The 25,525-nt window shown below is 40.0% G+C and overlaps 1 protein-coding gene across 2 annotated transcripts in view; it reads right to left on the bottom strand.

Moving 5' to 3' along the window:
* LOC121370945 (protein stum homolog) overlaps window positions 1–10,008 on the bottom strand; it is a 119,161-nt gene extending 109,153 nt beyond the window's left edge. For both annotated transcript variants that reach the window (XM_041496498.1, XM_041496499.1), the window contains exon 1: window positions 9,521–10,008. In XM_041496498.1, the coding sequence (XP_041352432.1) occupies window positions 9,521–9,719 (199 nt within the window). In that variant the 5' untranslated portion in view covers window positions 9,720–10,008. The remainder of the gene's footprint in view (window positions 1–9,520) is intronic.
* Between the last annotated feature and the right edge of the window lie 15,517 nt (window positions 10,009–25,525).

Genomic DNA, 25,525 nt, shown 5'->3' with positions numbered 1-25,525 from the left:
TTTATGTTACAGTACAACTGATGAACTATAAATGGTCTTTGGTAACTATTAAATAATTCATCAAACAACAATAAGTGGTCTTTGGTAGCCATATCAATGACCGTGGATGACCATGTTTTTGTAACGTTAGCCACTGCCAATTAAATGGTCATCAAACGTTACTTAATATAGCTGTGAATTTGTTACGACAGCAATAAGTAGCTTATGGTTATCTAACATGAGCTTGGATACAATATCGAGTACGTCATATACTCCGATCAGGAATCTCTACGACTGACTATACGTTAACGGTCAAGAATCTCTTTGTTGCTGACTGGTAGTGGTCCGTGCGGCGGTAGACGGGGAAAAAATCACAAGAAAAAATGGCAATGGGATGAAAGTCATAGGAAAATAAGCTGTGGAACGAAAATGACAGGTAAAATTGTAAGCTGTTAACTGAAGCTGATACCTTCTTCTGGATGGCAACTTATTCATGACACCAAGTATGTTCTCCGAAAACGCCTTCATTAGAATCCCGCAGTTAAAAAGTGTGAAGAACAGAAACTAGATCTGAATGTAGACACCGTTGTCACCGACTTGGAAGATTCCATTCTCAGACTCATGACAGCTGTATTTGGTCTTGATGTCCAGCCAAGTGGCTGCTTTTACCATTTTACACAAACTATCTGTGAAAACATCCAGTCTCTGACTTGCAAACTACATCATGGATGATATCGACTTTCGTCTTCTACGTGGTATGCACGATGGTTTAGCTTGCATGTCCATCGATGACATATCCTAGGAGACGTAATATCTGAAATCCCTTGTCCCAGAAGACTGGCATGAAGTTGAAGACTGCATTTATATACGTGTCTGATTATTTCCGTCAGCGCCAGGCTAGTGGTCTATCACTCACTGTCACTCACTTGCATAAATACATTATTTATACTGATTTCTGAGTTTATTGGGGGGGGGGGGGGGGGGGACGATTTTCTTTCCTGCCTACCTCTGTAACGTTCTTTCCATTTTTGTTTTCGTTCTGTAGTAACGGGACGTTTCCTTTTCATTAACCTCTGTCCTGGAAATCCAACACAATTCCATGCCCACTACTATGTGCTCGAACCGTATTTAAATATAAGCACGAACGCAAATGATCATCAGCATTTGATCACCTGAAAACGAGCATCCCAAATGGCTCCAGACCTTACGTGTCGTAAGGGGCGGGAAGTAGCCCAGTGGTAAAGCGCTCGCTCGATGCGCGGTCGGTTTGGGATCGATCCCCGTCAGTGGACCCATTGGGCTTTTTCTCACTCCAGCCAGTGCACCACGACTGGATACATCAAAGGCCATGGTATGTGCTATCCTGTCTATGGGATGGCGCATATAAAAGATCCCTTGCTGCTAATCGAAAAGAGTAGCCCCTGAAGTGGCGACTGCGGGTTTCCTCCCTCAATATCTGTGTGGTCCTTAACCATATGTCCGACGCCATATAACCGTAAATAAAATGTATTGAGTGCGTCGTTAAATAAACCATTTCCTTCCTTTATGTGTCGTAAATAGCATCATTAACATGCACGGTACATAAAGTCAGTCGTCAACAATGTGTTGATGTGTGTGTTAAAGATGCGCTCACTTTCTTTGAAAAAGAATATGAACAGCTGCTGTCAAAGAATGTTTGCTGTGCGCATACAAATACGAGATTGTTGCTCTGCGTGTAGATACCATTATTCTGACATAGACAAGTTCTCCCTCGTGTTCGATCTATAAAAAGATTTGTCTATAACGTTTAAAAGACAATAACTTCCGAATGTTCATACTTTATTAATAAGATCCTTTATGCATCTTAAGTAAGTGTATCTATGATTGGTATGGTATAATATGCCGAATAAAATTCTACAGTTGTATATAGTGAACTGTTCATCAAAGAGCATTCGAGGTTCAGACCAGTGTACAATACAATACAATAAAAAAAAAACAATGCACGATTTTTAACATAAATTATTGTAAAAGTTTGTTTTGTTTAACGACACCACTAGAGTACATTAATTTATTAATCATCGGCTATTGGATGTCAGATATTTGGTAATTTTTACATTTAGTCTTAGAGAGGAAACCCGCTACACTTGTTTCCATTAGTAGCAAGGGATCTTTTATATGCACCATCCCACAGACAGGATAGCACATTCTACGGCCTTTGGTGTATCAGTCGTGGTGCACTGGCTGGGACGAGAAATAGACCAATGGGCCCACCGAAGGGGATCGATCCCACATCAACCGCGCACCAAGTCCCTTAAAGAGAGAATGACTTCCGAATGTTCACGCCGTATTTATAAGCTCCCTTGCGCATCTTAAGCAATTGTAGGTGAGGTGTATGCCCAGGACAGCGTGCTTGAACCTTAATTGAATATAAGCACGAACATAATGTAAAAGAAAGAAAGCTATGATTGGTAGTACAAAGTTACTATTTATTTTTGTAAATACTATCTATGCCGAATAAACTGCCATAGTTTTATTTAGTGAACTGTTAATCAAAATACATTCGAGGTTGATACCCTGTATACGATGCAATACGATACGAATACAAAATGCACTAATCTGAACATAAGTTATTTTAAGTTTCAAGTGACACTATTACACCTGTTTTACTTTAATCAGATTGAACTCAAGGTGTTATTATCTTGATTTGTTCAGCCTGCGTGGGTTGATACACTTTGTATGCGTTTTATCTGACACCAGTAGGTAAAAACTTGATCTATGGCACCCTTGAAAATGAGAACACGAAAAAAGTCGCTAGAGATGTTTCCACTGATTATTATAAATGATCTTATCGAAATGCATCCCCCCACCACCCCCCACCCCCCCACCCCGAAAAAAAAGAAAAGAAAAAAAAAAGAAGAGCATTTTGAAAATATTCTTTGACATAATTTACCAAACAAGAAATAAAAAACAAAGAGGCATTCTAAGTCAGGTTGCAAGCGAATTAAACTACTGTTATTTCATTGATTCCTGTTTTCGTGCTTATATCCAATTAAGCACGCTGTACTGGGCACACGCATCAGCTATCTTGGCTGTCTGTCCAGGACAGTGGGTTAGTGGTTTGTTGTGTGTGGTTAATGAGACAGAAGTCGGTGTATTGGACTTTGTTTTGTTTAACAACACCATCAGCTATCTTGGCTGTCTGTCCAGGACAGTGAGTTAGTGGTTTGTTGTGTTTGGTTAATGAGACAGAAGTCGGTGTATTGGACTTTGTTTTGTTTAACAACACCATCAGCTATCTTGGCTGTCTGTCCAGGACAGTGGGTTAGTGGTTTGTTGTGTTTGGTTAATGAGACAGAAGTCGGTGTATTGGACTTTGTTTTGTTTAACAACACCATCAGCTATCTTGGCTGTCTGTCCAGGACAGTGGGTTAGTGGTTTGTTGTGTGTGGTTAATGAGACAGAAATCGGTGTATTGGACTTTGTTTTGTTTAACGACACCATCAGCTATCTTGGCTGTCTGTCCAGGACAGTGAGTTAGTGGTTTGTTGTGTGTGGTTAATGAGACAGAAGTCGGTGTATTGGACTTTGTTTTGTTTAACGACACCATCAGCTATCTTGGCTGTCTGTCCAGGACAGTGGGTTAGTGGTTTGTTGTGTGTGGTTAATGAGACAGAAATCGGTGTATTGGACTTTGTTTTGTTTAACAACACCATCAGCTATCTTGGCTGTCTGTCCAGGACAGTGGGTTAGTGGTTTGTTGTGTGTGGTTAATGAGACAGAAGTCGGTGTATTGGACTTTGTTTTGTTTAACAACACCATCAGCTATCTTGGCTGTTTGTCCAGGACAGTGGGTTAGTGGTTTGTTGTGTGTGGTTAATGAGACAGAAGTCGGTGTATTGGACTTTGTTTTGTTTAACGACACCATCAGCTATCTTGGCTGTCTGTCCAGGACAGTGAGTTAGTGGTTTGTTGTGTTTGGTTAATGAGACAGAAGTCGGTGTATTGGACTTTGTTTTGTTTAACGACACCATCAGCTATCTTGGCTGTCTGTCCAGGACAGTGGGTTAGTGGTTTGTTGTGTTTGGTTAATGAGACAGAAGTCGGTGTATTGGACTTTGTTTTGTTTAACGACACCACCAAGGCACATTGGTTTATTAATCATCGGCTATTAGATGTCAAACATTAGGTAATTTTGACACATAGTCTCAGTTAGATAGGAAACCTGCTACATGTTTCCATTAGTAGCAAGGGATCTTTTATAAGCACCATCCTACAGACAGGATAGAACATACCTAGGCCTTTGATATACCAGTCGTGGTGTACTAGTTGGAACGAGAAATAGCCCAATGGGCCCACCGACGGGGATCAATCCCCAACCGACCGCGCATCAAGCAAGCGTAATACTACTGGGCTACGTCCCGCCCCTCCTAGGAGGTAGAGTTCGGGGAGACAACTATTCCTACGGACATGTATTCCGTTTACACCGGTACCGGGATGGGGTCCCAGAAGCTACCAGCCTTAAGTCCAGTGACTTATCCACTACACCACCGGAACTCCTCCGCTCAACGGTTTTTTTTTTTTTTTTTTTTTTTTTTTTTTTCTTTTTTTTTAACCACAGCCTAGAGCGGTTTCAAGCAGAACTGCAGAAGATGACTCTTGGAATGCGAACATGATACTTTAATAATCCCGTGATGAGATGCATAATGCAGCCCATGCCACGGAACGTTTCGGAATGCAGTGCAGTAAATTACGAGATTTGCGCTGTTGTCAAATACCCTTTCATGCAATCACTCTGATACGTAAAACTAAATGCATCGTGAACTGATCGTCCTAAGTTTATATATGTGATTTGTTCGTTTGTTGTCGTGGGTTTATTCTCTGGTGTATTTTTAGTTTTATGCTCATCAGTCATATGTGTGGTTTAGACAGCTGAATTACGCTGGGGGTTTTCGTTCTTGGTTTTGGTTTTGTTCTTTGATATTCTCTTTGGTCATGCGATGTCGATCGTGTTGAAAGCAGTAATTTACTAGTAAATGTCTTAGTGTTTAAAGGCTGACAGTCTAAGAGTTTAATGCATTTTAATTGGTGTTAAAATGCTGAATATTATGTTACATTTTGGACATATCTAGTCTCAAACATTTGTTAACATGAGATTCAGAATTTAAAATGTATCAGTACTACGATCGGTCTTTGTCGATCTGCTACAGTTACAGTGTATACAAGTATTATGTACTTTGATAGAACGTTTCACATGAATATAAAGGTCTTACATTGGCATGGAAAATAGAGATTTTGTAAATCAAACTAACATTATTTTTAACTATAATATATGAAAATTTGACTAGGAGAGAAAAAAGGAACAATGACTCACATGAAGAATAGTTACTCCACTGATATTACCCTATTACTTAATATTGTTGAACTGGGAAAATGTGTCACTTCCGTGGAAGAAAGGGCGGGACGTAGCCCAGTGGTAAGGCGTTCGCTTGATGCGCGGTCGATCTAGGATCGATCCCCATCGGTGGACCCGTTGGGCTATTTCTCATTTCAGTCAGTGCTCCACAACTGGTGTAACAAAGGCCGTGGTATGTACTATCCTGTCTGTGGGGTGGTACATATAAAAGATCCCTTGCTGCTAATCGAAAAAGAGTAGCCCATGAAGTGGCGACAGCGGGTTTCCTCTCTTAATATCTGTGTGGTCCTTAACCATATGGCTGACGCCATATAATCGTAAATAAAACGTGTTGGGTGCGTCGTTAAATAAACCATGATCGGCCTTCCTAGGAAGAAGTTATATAAAATGCACATCTCATATTACTATTTGATGTGTAGTTAAGGAAAGTTGTCTGGGAAAATATAACTAAGACAATCGGGTATAATTTACTTCAAGGGAGGCAACATGCAAGTATAAACCAGGTGGGAATCTAGAATTTTCCTTGGGACGGGGTGGGTGTTTGGGTGTTTGGGTTTTGTCTGATGGAAATGATATTTGTGAGTGGGAGAGAAGTGAGTTACTCACGTTCAACACTCACTGTACAATGCGTTATCACTGTTCTTATGTTTGCCTTTTTTAAACCCGTATTTTTCGATTCATTTCAGTATGCCATTTATATTGCTACTGAAGAAACGCCAACCATCAAATGAAGCAGCTGCTTTTGTTTACACATATTTTGTTGTTATTATTTTCTAACAAGTTAATCATCAGTTCGTTATATACCTGGGTTATATTAGAAAATCTGTAGCGCTCGGGATGGGGGAAGAAGGAGAGGGTACACTCCATACTCTGTTCCTCTGGTTTCGACGAGATAACGATGGTTCGAGCAACAAGGTAATTGTTGCTGGAAATTACGCCATTGGACACTTTCTTTATCTCGATATACTAGTAGGTATCCTGAGCTAATGAGATAAGAGAGGTCGAGATAACGCCGTTCGACTTTGATTATAATATCAGTCGTAATTGCTCAATTATTTTCAAGGATAACAAATATCCTGTTACACATTCCTACTTTTTCTCTCGAAAACGCAATGGACAGAGGTGCAGTGTGCGTCATAGTTATGTTAGTTAGTCTTGTCTGGATGGAAATCTCATCAACGCCAGTTTCCAAAACAACTGCACACATTATAATGTATTTATGGTAAGCGACACTACAAACAGCGCAATAAATTTTCTTCTCGGAAGAATAAAAACGTAACTGGTTTTGAAAATAAAATACAAGGTAAATTGCTACTGGAAGTGTCAATAGACGTTTGTTTTTAATATTAAATATTTTAGAGGCTCGAACTTTTCTTACAATTCAGGGCTCGGAACGGCCTGTGGCCCGGTCACCAAATGCGACCAATGTCCTGTTTGGGCGACTTAAATATTAAAACATTAATGGTGTTTGTCGCCCAAATAATATTATCTTCTTTAGAGCTATAACACATGAGCCACTATTAATATATTGTATTCCACATTAATATCTTGCTCATAGTTCGCTTACCATAATTTGCAAACATGTATTATTATATTTTGGGCCACCATATGTTTTGGCGAGTTTTGAAACCTACAAATTGAATTGTCGTTTTGTTTTGCTTATGGCATTTTCTTGTGCCAGTTTTGTTATCGTGACAATAGTGTTTTGTAAGACAAGTCATGAAGTAAAACAATTTAACATTTTATCTATAATGATTGTGTTTATTGCGTTTTAATATAGAACTATTTTTGATGTACTGATCATGATGTCCTGTAATATAGAACCACGTGGATTCATCATTAACTTGTATATACTAGTTATTAGTACAGAAACTATTTTGGGTAGATGTAATATATTTACTGTACACAATCGGATCTGCTACAAAAGGCATAAGATACGAGGAGTCGTGGGGTTCCTTGATTTAGAGAGAGAGAGAGAGAGAGAGAGAGAGAGAGAGAGAGAGAGAGAGAGAGAGAGAGAGAGAGAGAGAGAGAGAGAGAGAGAGAGAGAGAGAGAAACACTACTTACTTTTACTCTATAGCTTGAATACCACCAAATCAAATTCAATAAACGACTATAATAACAATGTCATATGCAGTTGAAGCGCATTTACAGTTAATCGAAGAAAGTCTGAACCATTGCAGGTATGTTTCGCATGTAATAGGAAGAGTCCTTGGCTACCCTAAATCCGCATAAAAATATCATGCTAATTTTAGTGGTAGCCCGCACATGTTTTCAGGCACAATAATTCCCGGTACCGACCAGATACGAAGCACCACTCTATAACATACCATTTGTCATTTCTCTATTTAAAGTCAGGGTTCGATAATTCCATTATCCATCGGTTCGGCTAGTGTGTTTTGGTCTGGGCTAGTGGAAATTATCAACTGTATTACTATAATACACAGGGCACTAGTCAACGCTTCTGTGGGGGCTAGTGACTTTCTCAAACATCTGTTGAAAAGTGTAAAATAAAGTTCCCCACTGCATTCGTGTACTTACCTTTGTTTGACACCCACTAGCCGATGTATTCTCTGTGATGGGGTGTCGTTAAATATATAGAGGATATTTCATTTTTTTTTTGGATCAAATATGATGTATATCTTATCAAGTGAAGTTTGCAAAGATATATTACGAGTCGCGCTTGCGCGACGAGTGTGATATGATTGCAAATTTCACGAGATGAGATATAAATCATATTTGACCAAAAAACATGAAATTTTCTATTTATTATATAACTTTTGGCAATTTACCGTTATTTTTAAAATGCCAGCAGCAAAATAGTTCCGGCATTCTTACAGTGAAGATAACACTTTCTACAGTGACGATAACACAATAGTGAAATTTTCACTCTAAAATGTGTTATCGTGACTGAGTAACTGATAACACTTTTATTTCATTGATATTTTAAGATATTTCACTAAATGTTATATAATAATCATTCATTCATTACTTTGTTCATGTACAGTAAAACAAATGCTAGCACCTACTCCCCCTCCCCTACACAGTGGCCCATTGGTGTTGAAAATTTTATATTCATCCCAGACTATGTGCATAACAACTGGTTGTCAAGAAAATTACGCTTCAGATACTAATATACTACTTTCTGTATAATTTATCGTATAATATCTTTATATAAAGACCACCTGTTTGTTAAGGCCACATTATTGTTCTGTACCCCTAGGTGGCCTTTGTAAACGACTCGGTGAACAATGCAGCTCGTGGTGCTAAAACAAACATGCGTCACGCCGTATTGCAACCTCGTCCCTGCAGAGGACGCTTCACACGCGTTTCTCTATTGTACAATACAGTACTGCTTGTACATAAAAGCAACGTGTGTTCAAAAATCTTTAAATGTAGTTAATATTGAACCATCCTCTCCTAAGTCCACTAGATTACCTTTACTGCCACTCAACTTCATAGTTACGAAATGTTTTCATAGTTTCACTGGCAAAGACATTGTTATAAACACTTTTAAAGGAAGTGTGCTGGGTTTTGGATCCATTGTAACTTGGTTTACGCCTAACAAATCCTTTTCGATGACCAAATTTACATACTTGATATTTTCCTATTTAGACTATCAGTGTCTGTATAAACAAGGACTTTGTTGTTTTCCTAATGTTTGTAGTAGAACAAAATGGATTTCACCTTTCAGTAATTTCGTACGTACGAAAATCATATATATAACGAAGTTAAAAAAAAAGACAATGACTGTACTACAAACATTCAGGCCCGTACAAACATTCAGGGCCGCAGTTGCCTCCCTGAGAATCTCACTGTTTTAGTTTTGTTACTCCAGAAAATAGAATACACATCTCAGGGTTTAATTTGTATAGTGTTTCATTTGTTTATAAAAAGTAGTGCCCCTCCCCCTAGGATTTTGGTCAGAGTACGGCCCTGACATTAGCACACAATCGCCAACACATTGGATATCAAATACAGACAATGATATTTCAAACAAGAAAATTTAGTTTACTCGTCAAAAGGCTCTAGATTCAAGACAGTCCCATTAATATCTATCTATCTCTCTATTTATTTATATAATTGCATGCTGAATGATGTTGCATGGAATGGAATTTTTACAAAGAAAAACAAAAGTCTTCACTTACCAAATCCAGGAATGACGATGTTAAAAACGCAACAGAACACTGCCACGGGCAGAGGCATGCACGGTATGGCATTGTAGAGAGGTCCGTGTTTTTCGACAATTTCAATAATCTCAGCCCTCTCTTCACTGATGTGAACATTCTTTTTGTGGTTGTGCTGCCCTGTTAAAGAGGTCTTTACATCATCACGGGCAGTAGCCATTTTTTAAATTAATTTTTTTTTGTATCTTCAAATCTCCAAGAACTATTCACAACAACAACAACAACAAAAAAACCCGCTGAATATTCCCAGTAAATGGTCACCAAATATTCTCTATTCCATATCCAATATCAGTTCACTCGCGGTCACACACTCGCAGCCTGTTATTTCCGTGTGTTCCAACGAAACACTGAAATAACTTCTTATAATCTGTACGCTGTGGTTTCCCCAGGTTGCACCTGCACGTTCTCCGATAGCCCAAGTGTGTATAACTGTATAGTATTGGTAAACAGCGCTTCGTAGTCAGACGCGAATGGGAGAGGAATCTACAAGGCTATTAGACGCGAATTCCTTGATGCCATAAACAAAGGCAACTTATCGAGATTTCTCGAGTGGAACTGAAGCGGCTTTTTTCAGTCAAGATTCTAGAGAGCGCAAAAGGTTTTGGCGATGGCTTCGCACGGGTCTTCTTAATTGATTTACATCGCTGTTGTAAGTGTAACAGCGCATAAAACTTGGTATGTTTGAAGAATTGTTTATTTTTTTGTCTGTTGTTATTGTCGTCTTTTTATTGTCTCCTTTTTTTTTCCTTTTTTTTTTCTTCACAGCCAGCATTGTTGTATTACACAGTGCCGCAACACTTATTGTTTAACAATCCCGGATGGTTTATGTATATTTATATATGTGGAGGCGGTAATAGCCTGATGGTAAAGCGCTCACATGATGCGCGGTCGGTCTGGGGTCGATTCCCGTCGGTGGGCCTATTGGGCTATTTCTCTGGCATATCAAAGGCCTTGGTATGTGATACCCTGTCTGTGGGATGATGCATTTAAAAGATCCGTTGCTACTCATGGAAAAATGTAGAAGACGATATGTCAAAATTACCAAATGTTTGACATCCAATAATCGATGATTAATAAATCAATGTGCTCTAGTGGTGTCGTTAAACAAAACTATATAAACATTGTCCCTGCTGCTTCTGGCAAACCCCAATTCACACACGTGTACACACATAGTCACCAACAAACTAACTCACAAACAACACACACACACACCAACAACACATACACACACCAACATATACACACATACATACACACATACGTACAGACTTACACACACATACATATACACACATACACATACACACACATGCATACACACATATACACACATACACACAAATACACACACATACATACACACATACATACATATACACACATACATACATACACACACACACACACACATATATACATATATATATATATATACACATACACACACACACACAAACACACACACACACAAAACACACACACACACATACACACACACACACACAAACACACACGCACAAAACACACACACACACACACACGTATCAATTAAAGTCAGAAGGAGAAGAACAACAACAACAAATAAAAACAAATTCTAAACCAAACCACAAAAAGCCTAAATAAATTAAGACTTTAACACCTCGGGTACATTGTTCAGTCAATGGATACAAGGTGTGGGAAGGAAAGGAATGTTTGTTTAAAGACACCTCGGGTACATTGTTCAGTCAATGGATACAAGGTGAGGGAAGGAAAGGAATGTTTGTTTAAAGACACCTCGGGTACATTGTTCAGTCAATGGATACAAGGTGTGGGAAGGAAAGGAATGTTTGTTTAAAGACACCTCGGGTACATTGTTCAGTCAATGGATACAAGGTGAGGGAAGGAAAGGAATGTTTGTTTAAAGACACCTCGGGTACATTGTTCAGTCAATGGATACAAGGTGTGGGAAGGAAAGGAATGTTTGTTTAAAGACACCTCGGGTACATTGTTCAGTCAATGGATACAAGGTGTGGGAAGGAAAGGAATGTTTGTTTAAAGACACCTCGGGTACATTGTTCAGTCAATGGATACAAGGTGAGGGAAGGAAAGGAATGTTTGTTTAAAGACACCTCGGGTACATTGTTCAGTCAATGGATACAAGGTGTGGGAAGGAAAGGAATGTTTGTTTAAAGACACCTCGGGTACATTGTTCAGTCAATGGATACAAGGTGTGGGAAGGAAAGGAATGTTTGTTTAAAGACACCTCGGGTACATTGTTCAGTCAATGGATACAAGGTGTGGGAAGGAAAGGACTGTTTGTTTAAAGACACCTCGGGTACATTGTTCAGTCAATGGATACAAGGTGTGGGAAGGAAAGGAATGTTTGTTTAAAGACACCTCGGGTACATTGTTCAGTCAATGGATACAAGGTGAGGGAAGGAAAGGAATGTTTGTTTAAAGACACCTCGGGTACATTGTTCAGTCAATGGATACAAGGTGTGGGAAGGAAAGGAATGTTTGTTTAAAGACACCTCGGGTACATTGTTCAGTCAATGGATACAAGGTGTGGGAAGGAAAGGAATGTTTGTTTAAAGACACCTCGGGTACATTGTTCAGTCAATGGATACAAGGTGAGGGAAGGAAAGGAATGTTTGTTTAAAGACACCTCGGGTACATTGTTCAGTCAATGGATACAAGGTGTGGGAAGGAAAGGAATGTTTGTTTAAAGACACCTCGGGTACATTGTTCAGTCAATGGATACAAGGTGTGGGAAGGAAAGGAATGTTTGTTTAAAGACACCTCGGGTACATTGTTCAGTCAATGGATACAAGGTGTGGGAAGGAAAGGACTGTTTGTTAAAGACACCTCGGGTACATTGTTCAGTCAATGGATACAAGGTGTGGGAAGGAAAGGAATGTTTGTTTAAAGACACCTCGGGTACATTGTTCAGTCAATGGATACAAGGTGTGGGAAGGAAAGGAATGTTTGTTTAAAGACACCTCGGGTACATTGTTCAGTCAATGGATACAAGGTGAGGGAAGGAAAGGAATGTTTGTTTAAAGACACCTCGGGTACATTGTTCAGTCAATGGATACAAGGTGTGGGAAGGAAAGGAATGTTTGTTTAAAGACACCTCGGGTACATTGTTCAGTCAATGGATACAAGGTGTGGGAAGGAAAGGAATGTTTGTTTAAAGACACCTCGGGTACATTGTTCAGTCAATGGATACAAGGTGTGGGAAGGAAAGGAATGTTTGTTTAAAGACACCTCGGGTACATTGTTCAGTCAATGGATACAAGGTGTGGGAAGGAAAGGAATGTTTGTTTAAAGACACCTCGGCATATTTTTAAACTACGGCTAGTTGGTGTCTAACATATGGCTATATCAACATTGGTTCGATACAGAGGAAGAGGAAGCCCGCTGTCACCATATAGGCTAGGTATGTACAGACTACTAGATAGAGGACGGGACGTAGCCCAGTGGTAAAGAACTCGCCCGATGTGCGGTCGGTCTAGGATCGATCCCCATCGATAGGCCCATTTGGGCTATTTTTCGTTCCACCCAGTACACCATGACTGGTATATATCAAATCCCGTGATATCCTGTCTGTGAAATGGTGCATATAATAAAATATCCTTTGCTACTAATGTAAAAAATGTAGCGGGTTTCTTCTCTAAGACTGTATGTCAAAATTACCAACTGTTTGACATCCAATAGCCGATGATTAATAAATCAATGTGCTCTAGTGGTGTCGTTAAAGAAAACAAATAAACAAACTTTGATCTACCAGTCGTGGGGAAATGGCAGGAATAAACCGGAGTCCATCGACGAAGATCGATCCTACGACCTCTCGCACCTCAGGCGGACCCTCTACCATTGACCTACATTCAGCCCCTGTAATGTGTGCCAAGTAGTAATAAGATTATTTTTTTATTTTTTAATTAGTCAATTTGAGTTTCAAAAACCTGAATTTTCATCACTGTTGCATCGAAGCATTGCCGTTACGCTCATATGAGATGACCATAAGCTACTTAACAGGCTACCGTACTAAATAGGCTACAAAAATCCATAGACTTTGATGACCATAATATAATTGACCGTGACCGAATTTACAGTCAGCAATTAATTGAATGGCAACCAAAGACCACTTAAGAAAGCCTGATGAAGTTTTATTGCAGCATTACGTAGTCTGTGGTTTTCAGATATAAACCTAAGAGAAAGACCTGCTTGGACACACAATTAACCAAAATACTGGTATTTGAAATTCAAAATTCCCTGAAGATTTAACGTCAATCGTCGTGGAATTGCCTAGCAACTGATCTTCGCAGCTTTTTAGTTTGGACAGCACATACCACAGTATTAGCGAAATAGAGATTAAAGCTATGAAGAATAACATAAAAGCTCATGGACCCGCTGAGTTTCGCTTTGCACATGATATCAAAGTATACACATGTTTAACGCGCGCATTTTAATTTAGGGTTTAACAACCTGCGTGACTTGTTAAGCCAGTTAGAGACCTACGACCGTGAACAAAGCAGAGAGAAGATATACAAGACTGTGATAAAGCCGTGTCTTAATTCACACACTGGGATTTCCTTCAGCACGCTGCATGTCGGAATAGAGTCAAGATTCGAAATTGATCTTTCATTTCCATTAGGGCAGGATCGTGATGAAATGTTTATGAAATGGAAAAGGCTGAAGCTAAATTTGCGAGACATGGGAATTATAATGTCTAATGAAACTCTCGCACATGACATTATGGCATCAAAGTCGGATTTGGGTTTTTTGTTTTTTCTGCTCTTTTTTTCGCTCTTTTTTTTTTCCAGCGAACTAAACAAAGAAGGATGATTTACATTGGTCTTGAATAGCACCATGTCTGTCGGATCAAAAGTTTGTTTTGTTTAACAAACCCACTAGAGCACATTGATTTATTAATCATCGGCTATTGGATGTCAAACATTTTATAATTTTCACATTTAGTCTTGGAGAGGAAACCCGCTATGTTTTTTCATTAATAGCAAGGCATCTTTTATACGTACCATTCCACTTCTTGGTTAAGAATACCCCAATATATTTTAAAGTACAGCTATGAGATAGTTTATATAATAATGCTTACAACATTTGGTTTACATAAAGAGAAGAAACCCGTTGCCGCCACATATAGGACTGCTGTTTTGACATACCAGACATGTCACATTGGTTGAAACGGGAAAATAGAAACTAGTGTCTCCTCCTGGGGAAAACGACCCTTCGTTACAGCACCTCCATCTAGAATCGGTCTCCAATTGGTTTCTAATTAACCTACAAAATGAAATCATTACATGTTGGCTACCAAGTAAGTTGGCACCAGCAGAAGCACTAGAATTCCATCTACATACTTCAACGTTGGTAGGTACAGGGTTCGCAGCCCGGTACCGGCTCACACCCAGAGCGAGTTCTTAAGGGCTCAATGGGTAGGTGTAAGGCTGCTACACCTCTTCTCTCTCACTAACCACTAACAACTAACCCACTGTCCTGGACGGACAGCCCAGATAGCCGATGTGTGTGCAAATAACAGCGTGCTTGAATCTTAATTGGATATAAGCACGAAAATAAGTTGAAATGAAAATCAACATTGGGACAGGTTGATTGACCAGTTGTATGTTAAACATAGATTTCTGTACTCAGTATACTCACGCGTGAGTTAATTTAATGGTAATTAAGAGGATCTGGTTTTCCCCTGTTTACAAATTACCTTCATGTGTTTTTTACGGCTTTCCAGATCTTCCAGGGCACTATACTTAACGACGCAGTAATAAATAAAAACCAGTGGTCTGTGCAATTATGTTTACTGGACTCATTTAAACTGATCATTGTAGATCAGTGGCGCCCCCCTCCTGCTCCGGAGTTAGTCACTGGCGAAGTCAGAGGCTAAATCCGTAGTGGGCGTGCCTGAACCTTTTTGGATAGGGGCACGTTAATACAGTTTCCCAGTGGCGCCCAGAGGTAAGGGGTTTACAGGATCGATTCTCCATTGGATTGTTTCCCGTTCCGACCAGTGCTCCGCTACTTGTATACCAAAGACCAGTGAATGTGCTTCTCTCTCTCTCTCTCTCTCTCTCTCTCTCTCTCTCTCTCTCTCTCTCTCTCTCTCTCTCTCTCTCTCTCTCTGTGTGTGTGTGTGTGTGTGTGTGTGTGTGTGTGTGTGTGTGTAATATGTGTTATTGTAAACGTTTACTTTATTTATTTATTTATTTATTTATTTATTGTACAATTTAATGTTTGTAATTAAGAGAAGTCATCGTAAGTTGGAGGGAGGTGTGTGTCTCTCTGTCTGTCTCTCCCTGCCCCCCCCCCCTCTCTCTCTCTCTCTCTCTCTCTCTCTCTCTCTCTCTCTCTCTCTCTCTCTCTCTCTCTCTCTCTCTCTCTCTCTCTCTCTCTCTCTCTCTCCAAACCGGCATCTGTCTAAACCGGATTTCTGTGTGAACGGGCACAGTTTTAAAGTCCCGTCCAGCTACCGTTAATTTATTATTAATAAAACGCTGCCTACACCGGATTTCAGATGCAAATTCAAGAAGAAAAGAATGGTTTATGTAGTAATTAGCTCTGTCTCCACCGGAACGCGATCTTACTTCCATTGTCTGCCAGTGGTCACCTTTCACACACTGACAGCAGTTCCCCAGGAATTAGGACACCAAAGTGTTCTGAAATAATCGCGCCTCTTTGAAGGCTTCTTGAACCATACCTGTTGTAACAGGTTGTAGGTAGCAAGATCGATCGGATTATATGAATCAGGTGTATACCAATCACTAAAGCAAGCATTGCTTTGCCTTGCTTTCATATTTCATTTCGATTTATTTTCGTGCTTATATCCAATTAAGGTTCAAGCACGCTGTCCTGGGCACACACCTCAGCTATCTAGGCTGTCTGTCCAGGACATTGGGTTAGTTGTTAGTTGGTTAGTGGTTAGTGAGAGAGAAGAGGGTGAGGCCTTACACCTACCCACTGAACCCTTAAGAATTCGCTCTGAGTTGGAGCCGGTACCGGGCTACGAACCCTGTACCTACCAGCTTGTAATCCGATGGCTTAACCACTTCGCCACCGAGGCCGGTTGCTTTCACAGATGTCTTACACATAGTCCAAACGTTTGGTCAATATGACGTTTTATTTACGTTGGTATTTTTTGATTACTATACCGCAAGAACCATAACTTTGGACAAAATCTGTCTACACCGGCATATTTCATAGACCCCAAGTGAATCCGGTTTACACACGCACGCACGCATCCACGCACGCACGCACACACACACACGCGCGCGCACACACACACACGCGCGCACACACACGCGCACACACACACAAACACACGCACGCACGCGCGCACACGCACACACACACACACACACACACACACACACTTGTCTTGTGCTAATCTCAAACTATCAACTGTCAAGACGGATTTATCCAACTCGACGGTTACGTTGTAATTTTCGCCACTCCCGACTTTCGACTGGATGTTGTACACGACGAGAATCGAGTTATAAGAGCGCTTAGACTAGCAACTGGACAGTCGTAGAAGTAGTGAAATCGGCGAGTTGGCCATTTCCATCGTGATAGTTAGTCTGATCCTATCATGCGTGCTACCTTATATTCATTTAGATGTGAGAATGATCAACTGAAAATGTTTGTAGTCGACACCTATGTTTTTTATATTATTTTTGCAACGTAGCCGTCAAGAATGAGCACTTACTGAAACCAGTACCCCTCGCGATATTGTGGTACTCGTCACAGAATATATTCTGACAGACCGGCCTCGGTGGCGTCATGGTTAGGCCATCAGTCTACAGGCTGGTAGGTACTGGGTTCGGATGCCAGTCGAGGCATGGGATTTTTAATCCAGATACCGACTCCAAACCCTGAGTGAGTGCTCCGCAAGGCTCAATGGGTAGGTGTAAACCACTTGCACCGACAAGTGATCCATAACTGGTTCAACAAAGGCCATGGTTTGTGCTATCCTGCCTGTGGGAAGCGCAAATAAAAGATCCCTTGCTGCCTGTCGTAAAAGAGTAGCCTATGTGGCGACAGCGGGTTTCCTCTAAAAACCAGTGTCAGAATTATCATATGTTTGACGTCCAATAGCCGATAATAAGATTTTTAAAAATCAATGTGCTCTAGTGGCGTCGTTAAATAAAACAAACTTTACTTTATATTTTGACAGAAATATTGTATTGAACTGAATGTTGTAATTAATCTTGGTGTGTAACCTTAAGCACGGCCATTATCCTTAACTGGTTCAACAAAGGCCATGGTTTGTGCTATCCTGCCTGTGGGAAGCGCAAATAAAAGATCCCTTGCTGCCAATCGGAAGAGTAGCCCATGTAGTGGCGACAGCGGGTTTCCTCTCAAAATCTGTGTGGTCCTGAACCATATGTCTGACGCCATATAACCGTAAATAAAATGTGTTGAGTGCGTCGTTAAATAAAACACTTCTTTCTTTTTTTAGTTTATGGTCATCTTATTTATTTATTTATGTTTTGCTTCTGCTACATAGCAGTAACACAAGACGGTGAACGGGAGCTAATGCTAGACTTATTTGGTTTTGTTGGGTGACTGTCGGGATGTAGCTCAGTAGTGGCAAAGCACTCGGGTGATGCGCAATCTATCTACGATCGACCCTCGTCGGTGGACCCATTAAGCTATTTCTCGTCTCAGCCAGTGCATCACGACAGGTATATCGAAGGCCATGGCATGTACTATCCTGTCTGTGTGATGGTGCATATAGAATATTCCTTGCTACTAATTGAAAAATGTAGCGGGTTTCTTTTCTAAGACTATATGTCAAAATTACCAAATGTTTGATGTACAATAGCCGATGATTAATAAATTAATGTGCTCTAGTGATGTCACTTAACTGCTAGGTGATTAAAGAGCTGGATTTAACCCGAGTTTTTCTAAACCTTTGAATGCACTAATATTAACTCTAACAAGAGAACCGGCGAGGTACACGATACGCCCATCATGATGGAAAACAATATCTATATTAATGAATATGTTACGGTTAAAATTCAAGTCTAATTCTGTGAAATGTTTGCAATGGGATGGATGAACAGTTTGGTTTGGATTAACCACCATCCCAAGTTGTTCCTGTATGCATCTGTATGCAAGATATGATCTGGACAAGGATTTACTGTTATGTGCAGTAGACCATGAAAAGTAGGTCACAGTGACCTAGTAATACTAATAGTACGCGACACACTGCCATCCCAAGTTGTTCTTACCTGTGAGGTTTGGTGGTCCTGTATGCATCTGTATGCAAGATATGGTCCGGACAAGGATTTACTGTTATGTGCAGTAGACCGTGAAAAGTAGGTGACAGTGACCTAATCGTAGTACGCTACAAACAGCCATCCCAAGTTGTTCCTACATGTGAGGTTTGATGATTCTGTATGCATCTGTATGCAAGATATGGTCCGGACAAGGATTTACTGTTATGTGCAGTAGACCGTGAAAAGTAGGTCATAGTGAACTAGTAATAGTACACGACAAACCGCCATCACAAGTTGTTCCTACATGTGAGGTTTGATGATCCTGTATGCATGTGTATGTAAGATATGGTCCGGACAAGGATTTACTATTATGTGCAGTAGACCGTGAAACTGTCGGTGGACCCATTGGGCTATTTCTCGTTCCAGCCAGTGAGCCACGACTGGTATGTCAAAGGCCGTGGTATGTGTTATCCTGTCTGTGGGATGTTACATATAAAAGATCCCTTGCTGCATTAGGGAAAATGTAGCGGGTTTCCTCTGATGACTGCTTGTCAGAATTACCAAATGTTTGATATCCAATAGCCGATGATTAATTAATCAATGTGCTCCAGTCACTGGCCTCCATGTCTTTCGGCCCTGAACTGGCATGTGTATTAAAATTGACAGCATTGTCGGTCTGGTTTTATTACTTTGGTTCAAAGACTTTACAAAGTTAAAATAACAAGTTACAGATCTTCCAGACATTGCTGTCATACATGTTGAATGCATGCCGTTAAAATTAATAACCGTGATTATTAAAATAAGCGAACACCATAAGGCCTACGCTGTATTCTTTGATGACACCGTTTCTCTCGTTACCGGTCGCGAGATCGCTATTACGCTAATTGAATATTTCGTATTATTATTATGTTTGAGGTGTCGAATAGATTACCGTTTGTTCACACCAGAAGACAGAGAATGGCTTATCCAAAATTTTAGCCACTTGCAAATTTTTTTAGCCATTTTTTGTAAAATTAGCCAATGGCTAATTTGACTACTGACATCGCGAGCCCTGCAGTGGTGTCGTTAAACAAAACAAACTTTACACCGTGAAAGGTAGGTCAAAGTGAGCTAGTAATAGTACGTGACAACCCGACATCTCAAACTGTTCCTACATGTGAGGTTTGATGGTCCTGTATGCATGTGTATGCAAGATATGGTTCGGACAAGAAAAAATTAACAGACGGATGTACGGACGGACAGAAGACAATGCCATACCATAATATGACCCATAGAAGGGCGTATAAAAATGTCTGGAGTGTTTCAGTATCTTTTTTTTTTTTCATCTTCATCAAAATATTTTATGAGATACTCAAGACAAAAATACACAATCATATATCATAAAACCGAAAAATGGGCGTTTGTCTCTTTTGCAATCACCATCCAAAAGCAAAGTGGACATTATCAGAAACTGAATGTCGAAAGCATGGCAAGATTTTATTTTATTTACCGAAATCAAACGCCTTATAATCAGGAGATGGTGAAAAAAGATACACACAGAACGCAAGAACGTATCTACGGTGACTCCGGCTGTACTTATGCCAGTTGAAACTAACCGTTTGGTACTATCTTTGATTTGACACAAGGTCGACAGAAGTGGCGGGGAAAAGGTTTAACAGCCTAAGCTGTTATCATCTTATACAGTTAAGATAGCACGTGTCGGGCAACATGTAATCCATATGGTTTCCCCGACACACTTTTACCTTTCATAAATGCATAAAGCTATCAGTAAATCAGCGGGAAAATAGAAGAACGGAAAAAAAAAAAGCAGAAAAAGTAGACGAAAAAAAGATAACAAGGAGGATGAAACAAAATACAAAAAAAAACACACACCCCAAAAAAAACAACAAAAAAAACAACAAAAACCCCCACCTTCTTATTGCAATCTTGACTATTCCCCAACGAATCCATCATATAAACATTGGTCTATTCCTAAATTCTATATAATTAAATTTCAATTATTTATGTTGTTATTGTAAGTCTAAACGATTATAAACCATGATGTTAAATAATTATAATACAAACTTCCAATAAATACCGGTCTATATTCAGAGGTGGGAGTGAGAGCGATAGATAGGTACTTAATTCCATGGGAAAGTTAGTTAGTTTTGTTTAATGACACCACTAGAGCATATTTGATTTATTAATCATCGGCTATTGGATATCAAACATTGGATTATTCTGACAAGTAGTCTTACAGGAAAGCCTTTTCAAATAACAGCAAGTAATCTTTTACAAGCACTTTCCCACCTGGCCCAATTTCACGCAAACGTAAATCTACGATTAAACCATAGTTCGTATTACTGTTAACAGTACAACAAATGTAGTTTTAAGTATACGTGTTTCATTTTCTTTCATCTTTACAATACTCCATCTCCGTAATGATGTAATCTTCTGAGTGAAATAGATGCCAAAGACATGTAAACGTATGACAGGTGCAACTGCTAGTCGCAGACGTAAACTTACGATGTTTTGTGAAATTGGCTCCTGAAGTAATAATAGAACCCCCCTCTCCACCCAAACCCAAAACAAAAGAACCGATAGGGTACATCATACGTTCGTCAGGAGTTTGATGAATAGTAGGTCGCAGTGACCTAGTTATGGAATGCGACACACCGCCATCCCAACTTGTACTTGCATTCAAGTTTTGATGTTCCTATATGAATTGATAAGGAAGATATGGCCTGTACAAGGATTTTCTATAATGTACTGTAATGGCTGAAACGTTGGGGGCTTTTGGTGTGTGTGTGTGTGTGTGTGTGTGTGTATGTGTGTGTGGGCATGTGTCTGTGTAGGTCTGTGTGTGTGTGCGTGTGCGAGCGCGCTCATATATTTGTAAGCGTGTTTGCTTTTATATGCGCAAGCGCATGTATCAAAATGTTTCAACGGGCAATTTTCCTTCTTCGCATATCACTAGTTGGATGCTTGATTGCATTTGCCGATATCAATCAACATGTTCTACTTAGCCATGTCGATTAATATAGATCGGGCTTAGGTAAGAAGACTACCTGCAGCAATTACCACGAATCCCTGTATAGTGACATCACGAAAGGTACATATGCATGGATTAGGCAATGCCTGATGTCTTGTCGATTCGTATACTGTTACGATCTTTGCACAGAAAGGATTAATATATATATATATATATTTTTTTTTTTTTTTTTTTTTTTTTTTTTAATTATGTTTTGGTCTCACAAGCCATTACTCAGTAGAATTATGTATTTACATTAGTAGTAATTAATATCGATCACTTCCGTATTTCAATAATATAATAATGTTCAAATAAAACACGTAGCAACATGTAACAATACATTTTATTTTAATTACAAATAAAGTCACCTAAGTAACTGTTATGCCATTTTAAATGATACTGCAAACGACAGGAAAGGAAATGTTTCATTTAACGACGCACTCAACACATTTTATTTACGGTTATATTTCTCCGGAAACAAATGGCAGGAATGCCAGTTTTTAGATACATCCTAAATCTTTAGTTCTAGTTGCGGCTGATTTCAACGACTGATATTCAAACCTGCAGGATATATCGTCCATAATCGGATGTAGCCTGTCCCCCGAGTTTCCACCATATATAATATGGTGTAAGTCTGTTTACGCCAAAAGTTAACCGATGAACTGGCAGTCAGTATTTACAACAGCACATTTCTTCTTGAAGTAGTGAGGGTGGGGGTATGGACAATTTCTTTTTTTTAAATTCAAGGTTAATATGTACAGCCGCGGACTCATAGGGGGTGCGACTTTCAAAATACCCCGAATATCCAATGTTAAATGGATCGATATAATAAATAAATGAATCTCTTTCTTTTTCAGTGGTGGTATAATATGCACAGGTCATCAAGAACCTGGGGAAGAGGTCAGACCCTTTCTAATGGGCCCTATGGGCAATCTAGGGAGGCACCACAGCATCTTAGAGGTCTAATTAACGAGCTACTCTCGATTCACTAATGTTAAAACCTATACTAGCTCTGCCATTTACTTTTTGACCGACCGTTCAAAATTGCGCCAAATTTCCTCAATCAAAATTGCGCACCTCTTCTCTTTGGCATATAATTGCTCCATTCAAAATTCCATAGCACCCCCCCCCCCCCCCCCCCCACTACCGACTTGGTCGGGCTGTTGATGCTCCCTTGCACCTGCCAGTGCAGGCGCCCCCCCCCCCCCCCTTTCCTGTCATGGACGGAGGAGCCGGCCAAGGTCGGCTCTTGTGCCCATGACAGGCGTGCGCTACAACAGCTTGTTCTGAATGTGCACGTAAAACCCTATGACATGACATGACAAGAACCTGGGGCCTGTACCTCCCCCACCCTATGAGGACGAACATGTATTTTTTCTCCCTACTGTAGATACACAAAGATTTTAAAAAAAAAAAACTGCCCCTCTCCGCCCACCACAATTTCAGATATCGTTCCGATGGGCCTGAAGTACTCGTCTTTATTTAAAACTGGAAATCAGATGGTATAAAATATCCTTTTTACGTAGCGATCTTAGCGCTAAGGTCACCTGTAGTGCACCCAAGATTATCTTAGCGCTAAGATCGCTTCGTAAAATGGGGCCGTAGTCATTTTATGACATAGTTTAAGTTTTATTTTTTTCTCTCGTTCCAACCAGTCGACCACAAATGGTCAAAAACCGTGGTATGTGCTTTCCTATCTGTGGGAAAATGCATATATTGCTGCTAATGAAAAAATGTAGCGGGTTTCCTCTTGTCAGAATTACCAAATGTTTGACATCCAATAACCAATGTGCTCTAGTGGAGTCGTTAAACAAAAACAAGTTTTCGTGTGAACAAAAAAAATGCGACACTAGTTTTACTGGGCGACACGTACCTGTTTTATGCAGGTTTGAACGAGTGGGGGTTGTTCAATGTGGACCATTATGTTTTTATTTAACGACACCACTAGAGCACATTGTTTTATTAATCATCGGCTATTGGATGTCAAACATATGGTCATTTTGACAGTCATAGAGAGGAAACCCGCTACATTTTTCCATTAGTAGCAAGGGATCTTTTATATGCACCATCCCACAGACAGGATAGCACATACCACGGCCTTTCATATACCAGTTGTGGTGTACTGGCTGGGACGAGAAATATCTCAATGGGCACACTGACGGGGATGATCCTAGACCGACCGCGCATTAGCCATGCGCTTTACCACTGAACTGTTCCGCCTCACAATGTGGACCAAGACATGACTGCTACACAATACTTTTAATTGATTAACATAAGCTTAAACAAATAAATACGTCGTGGGTTAGACAAATCTACTAATGCGTTTTCAGTTTTAACCATACGTTGGAGTGAAAGCCCACATTCCCAAAATAACCCCCAGATGTGATGTCAGTGTTGCCACATCTGGCCGAGCCACTAAAGGGGTCGGGGGAATAAACTCTCCCACCCACATAATCATTTCCCGCAATTGCCTCTTTGGATTGCCAGTATTTCAATTAGGCAGATGACCATAACCGTGCTTAAACCAATCTAACTTTAATAGGAATATAATTATCTTAGTTACTATTTAATTAACAGCAAAGCTAGTCAACAAGAAAATTTTATACTCATTGGCCACAAAATGCAAAAGCTTGTGGGGTAGGAGTATCTTAACACAATAACGACTATACGTATACGGGGAGAAAGCAAGTTTGCTTTGTTTAATGACACCACTAGAGCACATTGATTTAGTAATCATCGGCTATTGCATGTCAAACATCTGGTAATTCTGACACGTAGTTATCAGAGGAAACGCGTTAAATTTTTCCTACTGCAGCTAGGGAATCTCTTATATTCACTTTCCAACAGACAGGAAAACACATACCACGGCCTTTGACCAGTTGTGGTGCACTGGCTGGAAGGAGAAAAACCCCAATCAGTTGAATGGATCCTACGACAAGCACCACAGGCGAGAACTCAACCGATTGAGCTAAATCCGATTCATCAATCTCCGCCGCCCCCCCTCCAAAACTGTTGACCATCATACTTTTGCTTTATTTAAATAACCGTTAGATGCAGTTATATTTGTAAACAGAACATTCTGCCTAACCCAGAGTATGTAACTTTTAGTGGCCAAGCCATTAGACTTATAGATGGTAGATACAGAGTTAATGTCCAACAGAGCAAATTAAAACGATTCAATGGGTAGGCAAGTGCAAGATTACTACAGTGACTTCTCTCACTAACCATTAACCCATGTCCTGGACAGACAGCATAAACAACTATCCAATGACTGTGACAGAACCTCATCTAAATAGAAAACAATAAAATTAAAATAGGACGACTTTCCATTAAACTTTCATCGTGCATAATGGTTTAAGAACAAACTATTTTGTCTAAAATAATGAGCCATTACATATCTTTGGAACTACTGGACACATAGTTTTCACCAATATTAGACAAGACAATTCTGTCTGTTGCAAACATCAGAACATAGTGATGAGCTCTGCAGTGATCATTTTCTACATCACAAAACGCACTTGGATGTTTTATTGCTATATTATTACACACAATATACAAAAATCACTATTCTAGTGGTGGGGGGATATAGAAGTCGCCCAGTGGTAAAGCACTCGCTTGATGTGCAGTTGGTTTAGGATCGATCCGTCGGTAAGCCCCATTGGGCTATTTCTTGTTCCGGCCAGTGCACCACGACTGGTATATTAACAGCTGTGGTTTGTTCTATCACGTCTG

This window comes from Gigantopelta aegis, chromosome 4, assembly GCF_016097555.1.
Source record: "Gigantopelta aegis isolate Gae_Host chromosome 4, Gae_host_genome, whole genome shotgun sequence".
Lineage (NCBI taxonomy): Eukaryota > Metazoa > Mollusca > Gastropoda > Neomphalida > Peltospiridae > Gigantopelta > Gigantopelta aegis.
Note: the sequence above shows the minus strand (reverse complement) of the source record. Positions and strands in the feature narration are given on the sequence as shown.